At 32.7% G+C, this 14,765-nt stretch overlaps 2 protein-coding genes across 3 annotated transcripts; both read left to right on the plus strand.

Moving 5' to 3' along the window:
- Positions 1 to 2,918: 2,918 nt before the first annotated feature.
- Positions 2,919 to 6,789, plus strand: LOC140814875 (probable protein disulfide-isomerase A6). Its single transcript, XM_073173974.1, has 11 exons — positions 2,919 to 3,180; positions 3,574 to 3,658; positions 3,959 to 4,056; positions 4,143 to 4,198; positions 4,595 to 4,712; positions 4,847 to 4,874; positions 4,965 to 5,056; positions 5,174 to 5,330; positions 5,407 to 5,553; positions 5,721 to 5,819; positions 6,534 to 6,789. Exons 1-11 carry the CDS (start codon positions 3,029 to 3,031, stop codon positions 6,606 to 6,608), a joined length of 1,107 nt encoding a protein of 368 aa, XP_073030075.1. The 5' UTR covers positions 2,919 to 3,028; the 3' UTR covers positions 6,609 to 6,789.
- Positions 6,790 to 11,080: 4,291 nt separating this feature from the next.
- Positions 11,081 to 14,669, plus strand: LOC140814999 (uncharacterized). 2 transcript variants are annotated; one of them, XM_073174095.1, is made up of 4 exons: positions 11,081 to 12,124; positions 12,218 to 13,186; positions 13,587 to 13,678; positions 14,088 to 14,669. In XM_073174095.1, exons 1-2 carry the CDS (start codon positions 11,600 to 11,602, stop codon positions 13,106 to 13,108), a joined length of 1,416 nt encoding a protein of 471 aa, XP_073030196.1. In that variant the 5' UTR covers positions 11,081 to 11,599; the 3' UTR covers positions 13,109 to 13,186; positions 13,587 to 13,678; positions 14,088 to 14,669. The 2 variants fall into 2 exon arrangements, with proteins under 2 accessions (XP_073030196.1, XP_073030195.1); XM_073174094.1 differs by having other exon boundaries at positions 11,082 to 12,124; positions 13,587 to 13,780.
- The last annotated feature ends 96 nt before the right edge of the window (positions 14,670 to 14,765 follow it).

Below are 14,765 nucleotides of genomic sequence, written 5' to 3' on the forward strand. Positions count from 1 at the left end.
CGCGCCCGAATATAATGAAGAAGAAAATGTATGCGGAGGTTGGGCTGGGGCCCCAAAGCGATCTACAAGGAAAAATATTTGGTTGATTTTTTCCAAATTTCTTGAGACTAAATACTTAGGAAAGCCCTAGCATATGTTTTTTTTTGCGGACTTTGATAATTTTCAGAAAGTTCATCAGCAGCCAAGGAGAAAAAAAAGACAATTTGGAGCAAAGAAACCGAGCACGAAGTTAAGATTTCTTGCAACATTTTTTAGTTATTGTCCTTCTTCTTATATTCTTACTTTAGAGACTTCGTTTAATTGTGGTTTTGAGATTTTTTATGTTGTTGAGTACCTAAACTCTTTTATTTGTTGGGATTTAAGATATCCTATCCAAAACTTTGTTTTACATAATTTGACATTCGACATTTGCATATGCTTTATTGTGTTATTGTTTTCTATTTGATTATTTAAGTCTATCTAACTTTGATAATATTATATAATGTGAACGAAGTCGAAAGAATAGTTTGCAATAAGAACGAGTAACACAATATGTGGATTTACAATTTGTATAGGCATATAAAAGTAAATACATATTGATATTTATTGTCCAATAGATCGAAAGCTAAGAAATTCCACGAATTATGTATGCAACTCACATTTGATAAATAGTTGAAAACATTTAATTATTTAATTGTGTCGAGTTAGTTTAACATATATTGAGAGAGAATGTTACTAATTTAGGGAATCCTATCAAAAGCCAGAATAAAAGTGAGTTGCGATTATATAAATTAATAAGAGAGAGGTAAACCGAGATTTTCAACAAATTTTGCGTCTAATTGATTTTAAAAACTTCATTTTAAATTGTCTTTTTTATTTATTCATTGCATTAAATTTTACCTTGAATTTATTAGATAACTATCAATTCAAATTTTGGTTTAATTGATTTTAAAAATTCAAGTTGTGTAAATTCACAAAAATGCTTTACCTTTTCTTTGTTTATTTGTTTATCTGTAGAATGTTATATCAAAATAATTTCTAATATAATTCATAAATATGGTATGTATTACAATGACCAAATTCAGCACAATTTTTTAAAAAAGAAAATGAAACGAGATTTCTAAAAATCGTCAAAACTATTTAAAAAAAAATCGACTAGATGTCAAAAATAATTTAATTATGTATAATCTTGAAATTTGCGAATATACAGATTTTAATATCTTTTTTTACTTACTCTATGAATTTAATTTTTTTAAATAATCGTTACCATTTTACGTACATTAAATAAATTATTAGACTATCGTAGTAACCTGAAAATCAGGTTAGCTAGATAAATAGTATTAGACAAACCATGTGCAACAAGTTTGACCGAGATAGTATTGGTAGTAGAAATTAAACTGACTAAACGATCACCTAATCTACTAACTCATTAACCTTTTAGAGCCAAAATTTAATTTTATGCATAGACATAGGTGTTATTTAAAGAAACATTTACATTATCCGTATGTGATGACTTGTAAGTTTATTTAGTACCCAAGTTTTAACTTTTAAGTTTAATTCAACTGAACTATGGTGTAAAAAACAAACTCAACTCGTCAATCCGAAAAATTTTGAGTTAGAATTGGGGGTTTTCGGGTTCTGATCATATCAGATTGAACCACGAATTCTGACCCCGAACCAACTGAAATCTGACTCAAAAAAATAATTTTTCCCCCTAAATTATGATGCTTGCTCAAATAATGTTACCATATATTATGAATAATTATTATAATTTTATTGATACATATATTGAAAAGCAAATTAGTTGAAATTTGTAAACTAAACTCTATATAAACAGTCAGTTTTATTTTATTTTTATTTCATATTTTGTTTTAAGGTTTGACTAGTGCACAAAATATAAAAAGGTCGATAAGTGAATCTTGAAATAATTAAGTTACATTTTTTATTTTGAAGATTTTTTATATTAATATCATAAATTTTAAACATGTAATATTTATTTTGTGAAGTATTTGAATTTCTAAACAATGATTATTTTTGGAATAATTAATCATTTAGACAATTGTACTACTAAATTTAAATATTTAAACACATGAAGCATATATTATATTTAGATTTTATTAACATATATTTAAATTAAAATATTTTTATTATGATTATACATATATATGTTTTGATTTTTTATAATTCTATAAAATAATAAAATAATAATGATAAAAATCGAATCGAGTTGGTCGTGTTAGTCATGTTGATTCGGGTTTGAATTTAGACTTATCAAATTGTTTTATATTCACGTCGGGTTTGAATTTTTTTTTTTTCAATTCTTCTTATTAAAGATTAAGATTTGGACTTAACTCAATTCTAAAAACTAAGTCAAAGAGGAATGAATGTCCAAGTCTCGATTTTAACTTGATATATCAAAACATAAGTTTCATTATTATGTATTAGATTGTCGTAAATTAGACGATCTATTATGTCAATAGTTGGCCCAATTATAAATGGTTATGTTAGGTACTCCACGGATTATTTCATCCTACCCCTGCAGGCATCCAAGGGCCAGAATTTTTTCTGGCCCAATTTTTTATTTTTTTTAAAATTTTTTATTCCCCATGATATGAATCTCAACCCTTGATCTTGGGTGTGGGTACTGCCCCCACACCCAGGATCGAACCTTCCGTATTCCACCACGATAAAAATGCTTGGGTCCTTGAGCCAGCGTTTGACACACTATCTGGACAAAAACTTGTGTGAGATGGTTTTACATATCGTATTTTGTGATAAGAATCTCTTATTTAGATCATCTACGAAAAAATATTATTTTTTGTGCTAAGATTATTAATTATTAATTTTTATTATTAATATCGATAGGATTGACACTTTTTACAAATAAAAATTTATAAGATCGTCTCAGAAAAACATTCGTACCTGGGCTTAACTATAGTCAACATAAGGGTCTGAAAAGTCTACGCCTGTTTGTTATATAAATTCATTTTCGTTCCAGTTTCTTCTTCGATCAGAGAAAAATAAAATTTGCTTATTTGAGAAGAAAAAAATGGCGAGACTATGGATCTGCTTGGTATCCGCTTTGATACTGTGCCTGTTTGCTCTTGCGTTTGCCGACGATGTCGTCGTGTTGACCGAGGACAACTTCGAGAAAGAGGTTGGTCAAGATCGAGGAGCTCTCGTTGAGTTCTACGCCCCCTGGTATATAATGTTTCTGATTCTCTATTTTTGGTTTCTGGTAATTTTAGTTTATGAATTTGAGTGTAAGCTTTCGTATTGCTGCTGCTGGTTTTTGTATACGACTATTGGTGGTTTGAGTTTTGTGGATTTGGTGGAAATGTTGTTTTTGGAGTTTAATTCTTTGATTTAGGTTGGAGGTTTATCGGGATTTCATACCGGTCACCTTGTATTCGATGCAAAACGAGATTTTTATTTTTCATTTTCCAATGGTAAACTGCAATTTTTTTAATCGTTGACTCTTTGAATACATGGAGTAAACTGCTTGTTTCTGTTGTGAAATTTTCGTGAAGCCTTTCGGGATTTTCGCTATTACCGCAACAATGGTTTTTAGGATGAGTGATCCTTTCTTTGCAGGTGTGGACACTGTAAAAAGCTTGCTCCAGAGTATGAAAACCTTGGGGCAAGTTTCAAGAAGGCCAAATCAGTTTTAATTGGCAAGGTTATATTTCTTTTTTCAAATTTTTTTAACTGCATCGTTGATATTGATTTTGTTACCCATATATTAAAGAAATTTAAAACTCATAATTTGTCATCTAGAGCTTAATGTCACAGTAATTCAGTCAAATGTTCCCTCTCATTTAAGGAAAAACTATTTGATGACCACCTATGATATATCGTGGCACTCATTTGATTATTTTTTAGGATCTGGATTCAATGAAGTATGAGAGGAGATTATTCCCATTTCTATTTATATTTGTTTTGTCAGTGTTTTAATCTTTGGTGGATAATTATATCGCAGGTTGATTGTGATGAGCACAAAAGTATTTGCAGTAAATATGGGGTTTCTGGCTATCCCACCATCCAATGGTTTCCTAAGGGCTCTTTGGAGCCAAAAAAGTGAGTTTCTGCGCTTAGCTCGAAACTCTTAGACAGTGATGTTTTCCGGTTGTGCATTCCTCATAAATAAATGTCCTGTTTCTTAGGTATGAAGGTGAACGTAGTGCAGAAGCCCTTGCTGAATTTGTTAACAGTGAAGGAGGTAAAAGTTTCTGGTTGTTACATACTGTAGCACCCATTATTAACTTTTTAATCATATTGATGAAACATAGTGCACTGTTTTTTTTTCCGTTTTTTCTCGCTAAAGGCTCTAATTTATGTTTTAAAACAAATTATTGTTGAAGTTGGCATTCGTAGTGGCTGAAAAAATATGTTTTGCATGGATGGTTATGGAGGCAGGAGGCCCCAATTTCAGTCCAGAATAAAAATATGTCTTGCTTTGTTCACGCAAAATAAATTCAAGTTTGATGCCTATGAACATTACTTGGCTACTTATGTGATCATTTATGTCTTCTTGCACAAATATTATTCAGATTCATTCTTACGTTGTTCTTTATTACATTATTTTCTCAAATGTTATGTTCTGTTCTGTTCTCAGGGACAAATGTTAAGATTGCTAAAAGCCCTTCGAGTGTAGTGGTTCTGACTCCTGACAACTTTGATGAAATCGTACTCGATGAGAAAAAAGATGTCCTTGTGGAGTTTTATGCACCCTGGTAAGTGTCATTCCTGAAAATTAGGATGAGATGGTTCAGTTTGTACGCTGTAACAACTTCATGGGCTTCCACTGGCATGGTGGTGTTAAGTCTAAACATGCTCTTCATTTCTGATCAATGATTTACTTTTCCAGGTGTGGCCATTGCAAGAACCTAGCTCCTGTAACTTCATTCTCGACTCCTTAAGAAATTAAGTGTCGTGTGGTGGCATGTATTTGATATCCATAACTTTTTCCTGCTTTTTACATGTAGACTTACGAAAAGGTTGCAAAAGCATTCGACTTGGAAGAAAATGTTGTAATTGCCAATGTTGAGGCTGATAATTACAAAGATATTGCAGAGAAGTAAGTACTCAAAAAAATGTGTGGCCCTGACTGTTGCTTCTCCTCCTTTTGTCTTATCAACAAAATATATTGAAGATAAATTCCAGTATGGATAACCTTGGGTGGCCTGCTAAGCAGGTACGGTGTGAGTGGTTTTCCTACCCTGAAATTTTTCCCAAGGAACAACAAGGCTGGTGAAGATTATGGTGGTGGCAGAGATTTAGATGACTTTGTCAACTTCATCAATGAGAAGTGTGGAACTAGCCGAAATGGAAAGGGACAATTAACTTCTAAGGTCAGTAGCAAATTTACAGGCATTTCCATCTCTGGTACTTCTTGTTTATTCTGCTTAGTTTTTTGTCGTCTTTTAGGCCGGTGTTGTTGAGACCCTAAATAGCTTAGTGAAGGAATTTATAAGTGCAACAGATGAGGATAAAAAGGCAGTATTCAACCGGATAGAAGTGGAGGCTGAAAAACTTACGGGCTCTACTGCAAGGTTGTCTCTATGGCATCATCTTGTTACATTTCTTACAAAATATATGAATACATTATACGTTGCACTTTTTTGTCCATAGTTGTGTAGGAAAGCTTGTCCTAATTTCGTCACTCATTACTAAATTAACAATATATGTTCACATATAGCAGGGGTGCATTTTTTTCACGTTTCTTTCCATAATTTTCTCAGATACGGAAGATATATGTGAAAGCTGCCAAGAGTTGCTTGGACAAAGGTGCCGATTACGCCAAAAACGAAGTTCAGCGACTAGAACGCATGCTAGCCAAGGTAAATTTTTGGTGTCTCTTTACTCTCGACTTTCTCAGAACCACAACTAAAAACTTTTAACCAGTTACCCTACTTCATTCCTCGTTAGATGCCAATTAGGTAGTGTTTGGGAGAACTTTTTGAAGTACTTCATAGCTTCTACATACAATTTTCAAACATTTCATTGGTCAGAAACTTAGAAACACTTAAGATAAACACTACCTAATATATTTATATATAATGATTGCACTGCTTAATTATAACCATGGTTTCACTCTTGTCGTGTTGCATTTGGATTATATCATTTCATTTCTAGAATTAGATTTGTCACGGTTGGTCATTTTTGTTAGGAGGTAAAACATAGTATTACTGTGGTTCTTTTTCATTTTTCGGAAGTTGAAGAATGTCCATTGTCTTGGTAGATTTAATCATCTTGAGAAATATTTTCTGACATGTAGAAACAAAAACTACACTATTAGAAAATATTTCCGTCCCTTCTCGAAAATATCCTTTTGTTTGATACACCCACCCCTCAACTATGATATAGGTTGACAAAATTTATTTTAAAACAAGTGTTTAGAAACACTGAAGTTTGGGACAATATCTGATGTTCGTAATCCGATTATAACAAACATCGTCTCCCAACTCCGAAAAAATGAAAAAACGGTTCTAGGAATACAAATTTGCGAGGGACAAAACAATCTTAGATGATGTTATTATGGATGTTTATTGCAGTCTATCAACCCAGCCAAGGTGGATGAGTTCACACTAAAGAAGAATATCCTGTCCATTTTTGCCTCGGACCATTGAGGGATTATTCCTTGGCACACATTTCTCTCACACATTCTGACAGTAATCTCGTTTTCTTTTCTTTTCATTTTACTCTTTTAGATGTTACCGCCAAAGGACATTAATATACACTCCATTTTGAGTAATTAATTGCAAGAAAACTCAAGTTGTTCGGGGAAATCTTTTTCTCTGCGTTTATTATTACTACTTCATAACTTATAACGAGAAATCAATGGGTGGTATATTTGGATTTATTTCCCCTTTGTTTCCAAAAATAAATAAATAAAAACAAAGATTACACTTTTTCATCAAAACCATATTTTTTCGTTTTTTGTCTTCCGAATATCAAATTAAATGCATATTAGTCGTAGACAAAATCATTCATGTGGTCACGTTAGTGATGTTTCCATTGCATCTATTCCACAAATTAGTCAAACGCATGCTCATCAAGTTTGAATATGATCCCAATAAAAATTCAGCAAAATTTTCATTTTACATCAAAGGTGTATCATAATATTCTTTACCATATGCAAACATTCTATTTCTAGTGAAATTCATATGCTATTCTTTTTTTTTAATCTCATATCTGGGAAACTACGACAAATCAGTATATGTTACTCCGATCCTTATTTTATTTGAGCATCGAAGCAACTTTCCGACGTCTTTTCAAATTTAACCATCGTCTCTAAGGAACATAGCCCACTGATTCATCGTCTCTTTTATTTTTGCAATTTTTTACCGTCAAAACTTGATCAAATACTCCCTTCTTTCTATGTATTTATGTTTTTTTTTTCCGCACATATTAAAAAGTTTATTAGAAAAGTAAATTTTACAAAAACAAAAAAAATATTACCGTTTACATTTTTTTAATGAATATTTTTTATAGAATTAAAAATTCTTGGAAATACATTAATAATGTATGCTATCATGTGACAAGACTGGTAAAATAATATTAAGTATGAAAATTAGACGATATAATTGAGATAAATGAAAAAAGAAATGTAATCTTGATATTTGAGAGGGATGGAGTAGCATTTAGCGCCTGTGTGAAAACTGAAAAAAACAAATAAACCCACATTAAATTTTAAATACAAAAACTTGGGACAATTTCATATGTCAATTTTATGAATCAGATATTCTATTTGACTCATCTATAAAAAATATTATTTTTTATTGTAAATATGAACAGAATTAACTTACATCATAAATAAATATCCGTAAAATCGTTTTACAAGAGACTTACTCTATTTAAAAACCTAGGCTTTTTTAAAAACCTAAAAATGTTGCATAAAATCCTCTGCAAATGAGATAAATGCACCCGTTTTTTTTAAAAACACAGGTTATAAAAATATCTTTAATTTATTGTAGGTGATTGATGTTTTTTATATTTATATATTTCACGGTGACGATAATTATAATTTCCCGTCAAAACTTAGATAGATCATAGATGCAATATACATACATTGTGAATCAAAATCTTAGTCCATCACCGATTCAGTATGGTCTTTTTATGATGCTAAAACCCGCAGCTGTTATTATTCGATTTACATTAGATAAACTCTCAGACTAACTAAATTATTTTGAGTGAGTCTCATGTGAGACCGTCTCACGGATCATAATTTGTGAGACGGGTCAATCCTACCCATATTCACAATAAAAAGTAATACTCTTAGCATAAAAAGTAATACTTTTTCATGGGTGACCTAAATAAGAGATCCGTCTCACAAATACGACCCGTGAGACCGTCTCACACAAGTTTTTGTCAATTTTTTTATATGAGAAGTGAATGATAACTTATATTTGGATTTAGAGGAAAAGACCAACTTATTATACCGAAACCAAATTTCTTCTAGTTAAAATATCAAAATCCAGAACATGATGCCTTTTAGGACGATTTTGTTTATCTTCTACTATATTCTTAGATTTAAGTAACAAAAATAAGATAATAAGATATTTCGTCAAAAAAAAAGAAGATATAAATAGATGGCGCGTTTACAAAATGCGGTTTCGTAGCTATTTATGGGTGCGAGATTTAAATTTGCTACCAAAATTCAACTTTTACCTGCATTGAACGTAATGTGCGTTCAACTTCTCACTTCTCTGTATAGGTCGGTACCCATGATGAAGGGAGAGCGGTGGCGGAAATTGTAGCGAAGTTCGTTGAAATCCATTCAATTTGTATTGTTTCTGGTGTCCTTTCTCCAGTCGCAGGTAGAAGACACCGGAGATCCTCTTTTCTGTGGAGATCTTCTCTGTATTTCCGTCCTTTGTGTTCATTTCGGGTGTTTTTTCCCATGTATTTTCTTCTACTGTTATGGAGATAATTTAGACGTTTAATTGTGTTTGGTTGGAATTTAGCAACCGTCAACCGCTGGAGGGTGAAATTTTATAATTGCGAGTTTCTATTCTGGTTAATTCAGATCGATTATGATTCGTGTGTGCGTGTGTGGGGATGTTGGTTTGTCTGTTTAAGCTTTATTCCGCTTTTGTTCTGCAGCCTATACCTTAGCGGCGTGTATTCAAAGATTTAATGATTTTTAATGATTTTTTTTTAAATAATAATAGATTTTCGTAGATTTGATAGATTTTTATTGATTTTTATAAAATCTAATACATTTGTAAACAAATTTCAATGGATTTTGCAGACTTTTTTCAATATTTTTGTAGATATTTACAAATTTTTTGATTGATAATACAATTTTTGTACTTTTATAAATAAATATTTTTTTAAAATTTCTTTGAACTGATAACATGAATGACATCTTCCCTTTGAAATAAATTTTATAATGTATATAAATTTAATTATTTAAAAAATAAATATATTTAATATATGAAAAAAAAATCACAATTCAATTTTACAAAATCAAAATTTCAATCATCTGTCTATTCAATATGCATAAATAATTAATCAATAAATTTTAATTTATAAGCATATATAAATGAAACAGATGTTTTATCAAGTATATTAACAAATGTTTTATCAAGAAAAGACGGGCTTAAGGTGCCACAAGGTATTTTTTTGTCTATACGCTAATTATTTAAAAAATTTGTAATTTTCCAAGATTATATATGTTATTCGTTGGTTACTTGATTTTAAAAATACAATTCGATAGTTAAATTATTTTTAGTGGATTGTGGATATGTAAATTAACGTCAATTTTTGGTTCCTTTTAGATGTGTTCGTTATCATATCCAAGAATTCACTGGCCAAGGTCGTCACCCTAAGATACAAAAGAGTTGTTCAATCTTCGTCATGCATATTTGAGAAACGTCGTTGAGAGGACATTTGGTATATTTAAATCACAGTTAAAAATATTCAAAACTGCTCCTCCATTTTCATATACAACACAGGCGGAACTTGTATTGGCTTGTGCCGGATTGCAAAAATTTCTTTGGAAAGAGTGTCGATCTGATGAATTTTCGGTTGAACCAGAGAATCAAGTTCCACAACCTTCATCAGAACAAGTTTACGAAGATAACAACTTTAATCAAATATTTGACACTTAAGAACAACAACGAGAAAATACAATTACATGGAAGGATGCTATAGCAAATCGAATGTGGAGTGACATTGATCATATTGATAATAAGGAACCTTAGATTTTTGTTACAAAGACTGCTTTAAATTTATCAAATTGCTTACTGTTTGATTAGTTCTTTTACTATATTGATATAAAAATTTGTTTTATATATATATATATATATATATATATATATATATATATATATAATTTCAATTATATATTATTCAATATGCATATTGAATAGACAGATAATTGAAATTTTGATTTTGTTAAATTGTTGTGATTTTTTTCATATATTAAACATATTTATTTTTTAAATAATTAAATTTATTTATATTATAAAATATATTTCAAAGTAAAGATATCATTTGAGCCAGAGAATCAAGTTCCACGACCTTCATCAAAACAAGTTTACGAAGATAACAACTTTAATTAAATATTTGACACTCAAGAACAACAATGAGAAAATACAATTACATGGAAGGATGCTATAACAAATCGAATGTAGAGTGACATTGATCATATTGATAATAACGAACCTTAGATTTTGTTATAAGACTACTTAAAATTTATCAAATTTAGTACTGTTTTGATTAGTTTTTTTACTTATATTGATATAAAAATTTGTTATATATATATATATATATATTTTTTTTTTGAATAGATAAATAATTGAAATTTGGATTTTGTTAAATTGAAACATATATATTTTTTAAATAATTAAATTTATTTATATTATAAAATATATTTCAAAATAAGATATCATTTAAGTTAAATAATTACTAGTTCAAATAAATTTTAAAAAAATATTTATTTATAAAAGTAGAAAATTTGTACCATCAATAAAAAAAATTGTAAATATCTACGAAATTATTGAAAAAAATCTACAAAATCTATGAAATTTTGTTTACAAATATTTGACAAAAAAATCTACCAAATTTATAAAAAAATCATTAAATCTCGTTATTGAATAACTAGATTTAATACACACCCCTTAACGTGATTTTATAATTATATCGTTTGATTTCGTTGGTGCATGGAGGATGGCAAGGGGAGGCAAGATTACCTACAGATGTAGAACCAGGAAGAAGGTTTGCGTAAAGAAAGAAGGTTCCGATGAATCAGATGAAGATTACATGGTGGGCGAAGAAGATGGGCTCGATGAATCAGAGGACGAAAAGCATTCGTTTGTTTCTGAGGATGTGTCAGAAGAAAGTTTAGGGGAATTGGAGGAGGAAGAAGAAGATGACGATGAACCTGAGGAGGATTTCGGAAAAAATAAGATTAAAGAAATTTCTAGACCTAGAGGTAAAAAGGGTTTTCAAGGGAGAAAAAATAGTTGGGTTGGTAAGCCAAGAAAGAAACAGGCAGCTTATAGTGAAGAAGAAAACCAAGAAGATGACAATTTCGATGGTGCTAAACGACGAAAGAAAAGTAGGCTATCACAAGACGTAGAAGAAGATGGTGGTGGTGACATAGAACTTCGGCATGGACAAGAGAAACCAAGAAAGAAAACTCGGGTTTCATCTGCAGAAAAATATGCAGATTACGTTGAGAAGGCTTAAAAAGGAAAGCGATGTTTCGTATCGAGAAGAGAAAGGAGACGATGATTATAATGATTCTGATGACAACATTAATGAAGAATTTGCACCAGATGATGAAAAGGAATTGCTTGCCACAAAGAGGAACAGGGTGAGCAGGCTTACCAGGCAAGCTGCTGCGCAGATTGCGAAAGGGCAGAAGAAGGGCAAGGAAAAGTTGGAAGACACGACGATTGAGGTAGGGAAACAGGTCTGTGGGATTTGTCTATCTGAGGAGGGGAAGAGAACAGTCAGAGGAATATTAAATTGTTGCAGTCACTACTTTTGCTTTTCTTGCATAATGGAGTGGTCAAAGGTGGAATCTCGTTGCCCCCTCTGTAAGCAACGGTTTGCAACAATCCGTAGAACTGCACGAATTGATGGCAAATTTAATTCGAGGGATGCGGCTATTCCTGTCCCGGAGCGAGATCAGGTATTATTTTAATTAGTAGAGGCATGGATTAATTGTGGTTTGATGGATCTCTCTAATTTTTTCAACAACATTATTTAATTCTGCCGAATACAGGTTTATCAACCATCGGAGGAAGAGCTCAGGGGATTTATTGATCCATATGAGAATGTTCATTGTGCGGAATGCCAGCAAGATGGGGATGACGCGCTTATGCTTCTCTGCGATCTCTGTGATTTACCTATGCACACATATTGTGTCGGTCTTGGGTTTGAAGTACCTGAAGGAAATTGGTACTGTGATGCCTGTAATCCAGCCTTTCTTGGTTCTTCAAATGCACAAGCTATGAATCCAACCTCTGATCATGGAGCAGACCACAATTTGGCTGTTGTTTCATCTCCTGGCGCCACTGTTCGAGAAACTTTTTATCTCCATGAGTTACTTGTGCCTGACGCACCATTGACTCAAGTAACCGGACACTCGGTTCCTACGCATTCTATTGGAGATTTTCAGGCTGATTCTCCTTCATCTGGGTCGGTGGCGTTTACTCTTTATGAAAGACGACGAATACAGCGACAGATACATCAACTTCCTAATTACAGAAGTCGACACTTGGATAGAAGTGATGTTGTTGCCCAGGTATCAGGTGGTAGTCCTATTGGCTCTCAAATTGGTCAAGATGGGTTAATGGCACCTCGACAGACTGTTACTCCAGCAAGAATTGAACAGCAAAATGTTTATCACCAGGAAAGACTACCCAATCATTCAAACCCCTTACTTGATAGTAGGGAAGCTCTTTCTCCAAGATTAAGCAGTTTGAGGGGACAAATACTTGACAATGAAGCCTCTCCATCCAGGGATCACACGCTTAATGAACTGCCCTGTAATGAGTATATCGGGAGCAATCTTATGATTGGTCGGGGTTTGAGTAATCAGCAATTCCATCCTTGCAGTAGCCGGCTCCCCGAGGCCCTGGTACTAGCTTATCACCATGTCAAAGTAGAGTGATGATCCACTCACCTCGAGAAAAGGAACAAGTTCAGCGATGGTTAAAAGGCATAAGCTTGTCCAGAAATATGGAAATAGGTATGTTAATAAATCTGTACACATAAGCTGCATGTCTGCAAGTTTTCCGGCAACTATAAATTAAACGTATATAACAGCCACTGAAAAGTCTTAAGAACAGGGGTTAAACAATGTCTTTTCCATTACTTTATTTTGTCAATAAAGCCTGAATATCAGAAGAAAGGAAGCTTTGTATGTTCTTTAGAATTAAACTGTGATGTGTTGTGACAGAGATCTCGTTTTACATAATAAATGCTCCTATCTCACTAAACTTTAGTCGAATCATCTGCATCGATTGCTCATGTTATTCTCATGGAAGATGTTCAGTTTGAATATTCTCGCAGTTATCTCTGACTAGTATTAGGAACTGCTAGCCTTGTTATTTTTGTTCACTTGGAATAGCTGCTTTGTTTCAATGCAGGCTACACAACATTCAAAGACGTTGCAAATACCTCTACACACACCATTTTAGCTGATGTTGGATTTGAGCACCGGCAGAACGAAGTTTACCCAGTACATACACAGCCTTTAAGCTGTGACCACTTTGAGAGTGGACATACATGTCCAATTCGAGGCCAATGTACTTCTTGCTTCGACTGGTTTGCCAGAAATGTGGTGAGGGAAATAATGTACACTCAAGTTTCTGTCATGCCGATATTTTAAGCTCGAATATGATTTAACTGGGAAAATTGTAACCGATGCACACTGGTATCTGCTAGGCATTTATAACTAGACTCTACATCATCGTTGTAAGCTGCTAGTCGTATCAATAGAAATTGTGATAATCTGGAAATCCAGCATGTAAACTAGCAGTTTTGTGAGCAGTAACCCTCCTCTTAACGTATTAGGCTATTTTGTATTTTAATATCTTTTTATTTTTTAAAATAAAATTTTGCTCTGTTGAAAAATCAAAATGTGTCAGGGAATGTATGGATGTAGTTCCATGGCCTCCACGGTCTATCCGGATGAGATGGCTCGACGTCCACGTGGAGGTTCGAGCAATTCCAACAGAGGGTCACAAGATACAGAGTGGGAGGCACAAAAAACTATTAATGAGCATCTCCGTATCGACCTGCAGGCGACGCAGACCACTTTGGATACGATCCGGCAGGAGAGTGCGTCGTTGAAGGATAGGATGACGAGTCTGGAGGAGCAGGTCCATCGACTCGTCGCTGGATTACCCCAGCCACAGCCACATACATCCCGACGAGTTCTGTATGGTCGAGACTCATCTAGCAGAGGACGCGCTTTACCAATGTCATGACCTATACACAGCTGGATTCTCACATCATCGACGTTCGGGTAAGGTCCTGAGGTACTCGCCTGATTACATTGCACCTTCACAAGACTTTGGTCACGACGACGGTGATGGCGATAGCGGCGATGCATACAACGATGATGAAACTCAGTCTCCTTAGTTTTTTATTTTATCTACACATGTATTTATTGAGACTTATGAACGATTTTTTTTTTCAGTTTTATGACATTATTTAATTTTGTTGTTCGATTATTTTATAACAAGTTTTAATCGTTTCATAGATTATTTACAAATTTGATGAGTTGAAGAGATTAATTTAAAAATATGTACAATTAATTATAA

This window comes from Primulina eburnea, chromosome 15, assembly GCF_022965805.1.
Source record: "Primulina eburnea isolate SZY01 chromosome 15, ASM2296580v1, whole genome shotgun sequence".
Taxonomy (NCBI): Eukaryota; Viridiplantae; Streptophyta; class Magnoliopsida; order Lamiales; family Gesneriaceae; genus Primulina; species Primulina eburnea.

Coding starts and splice junctions, on each gene's coding strand:
- LOC140814875 (XM_073173974.1), top strand. CDS start 3,029: ATGGCGAGACTATGGATCTGCTTGGTATCCGCTTTGATACTGTGCCTG. Junction 3,659..3,958: donor AATCAGTTTTAATTGGCAAG/GTTATATTTCTT, acceptor ATTATATCGCAG/GTTGATTGTGATGAGCACAA. Junction 4,713..4,846: donor GTGGAGTTTTATGCACCCTG/GTAAGTGTCATT, acceptor TTACTTTTCCAG/GTGTGGCCATTGCAAGAACC.
- LOC140814999 (XM_073174095.1), top strand. CDS start 11,600: ATGGACAAGAGAAACCAAGAAAGAAAACTCGGGTTTCATCTGCAGAAA. Junction 12,125..12,217: donor CTGTCCCGGAGCGAGATCAG/GTATTATTTTAA, acceptor TGCCGAATACAG/GTTTATCAACCATCGGAGGA.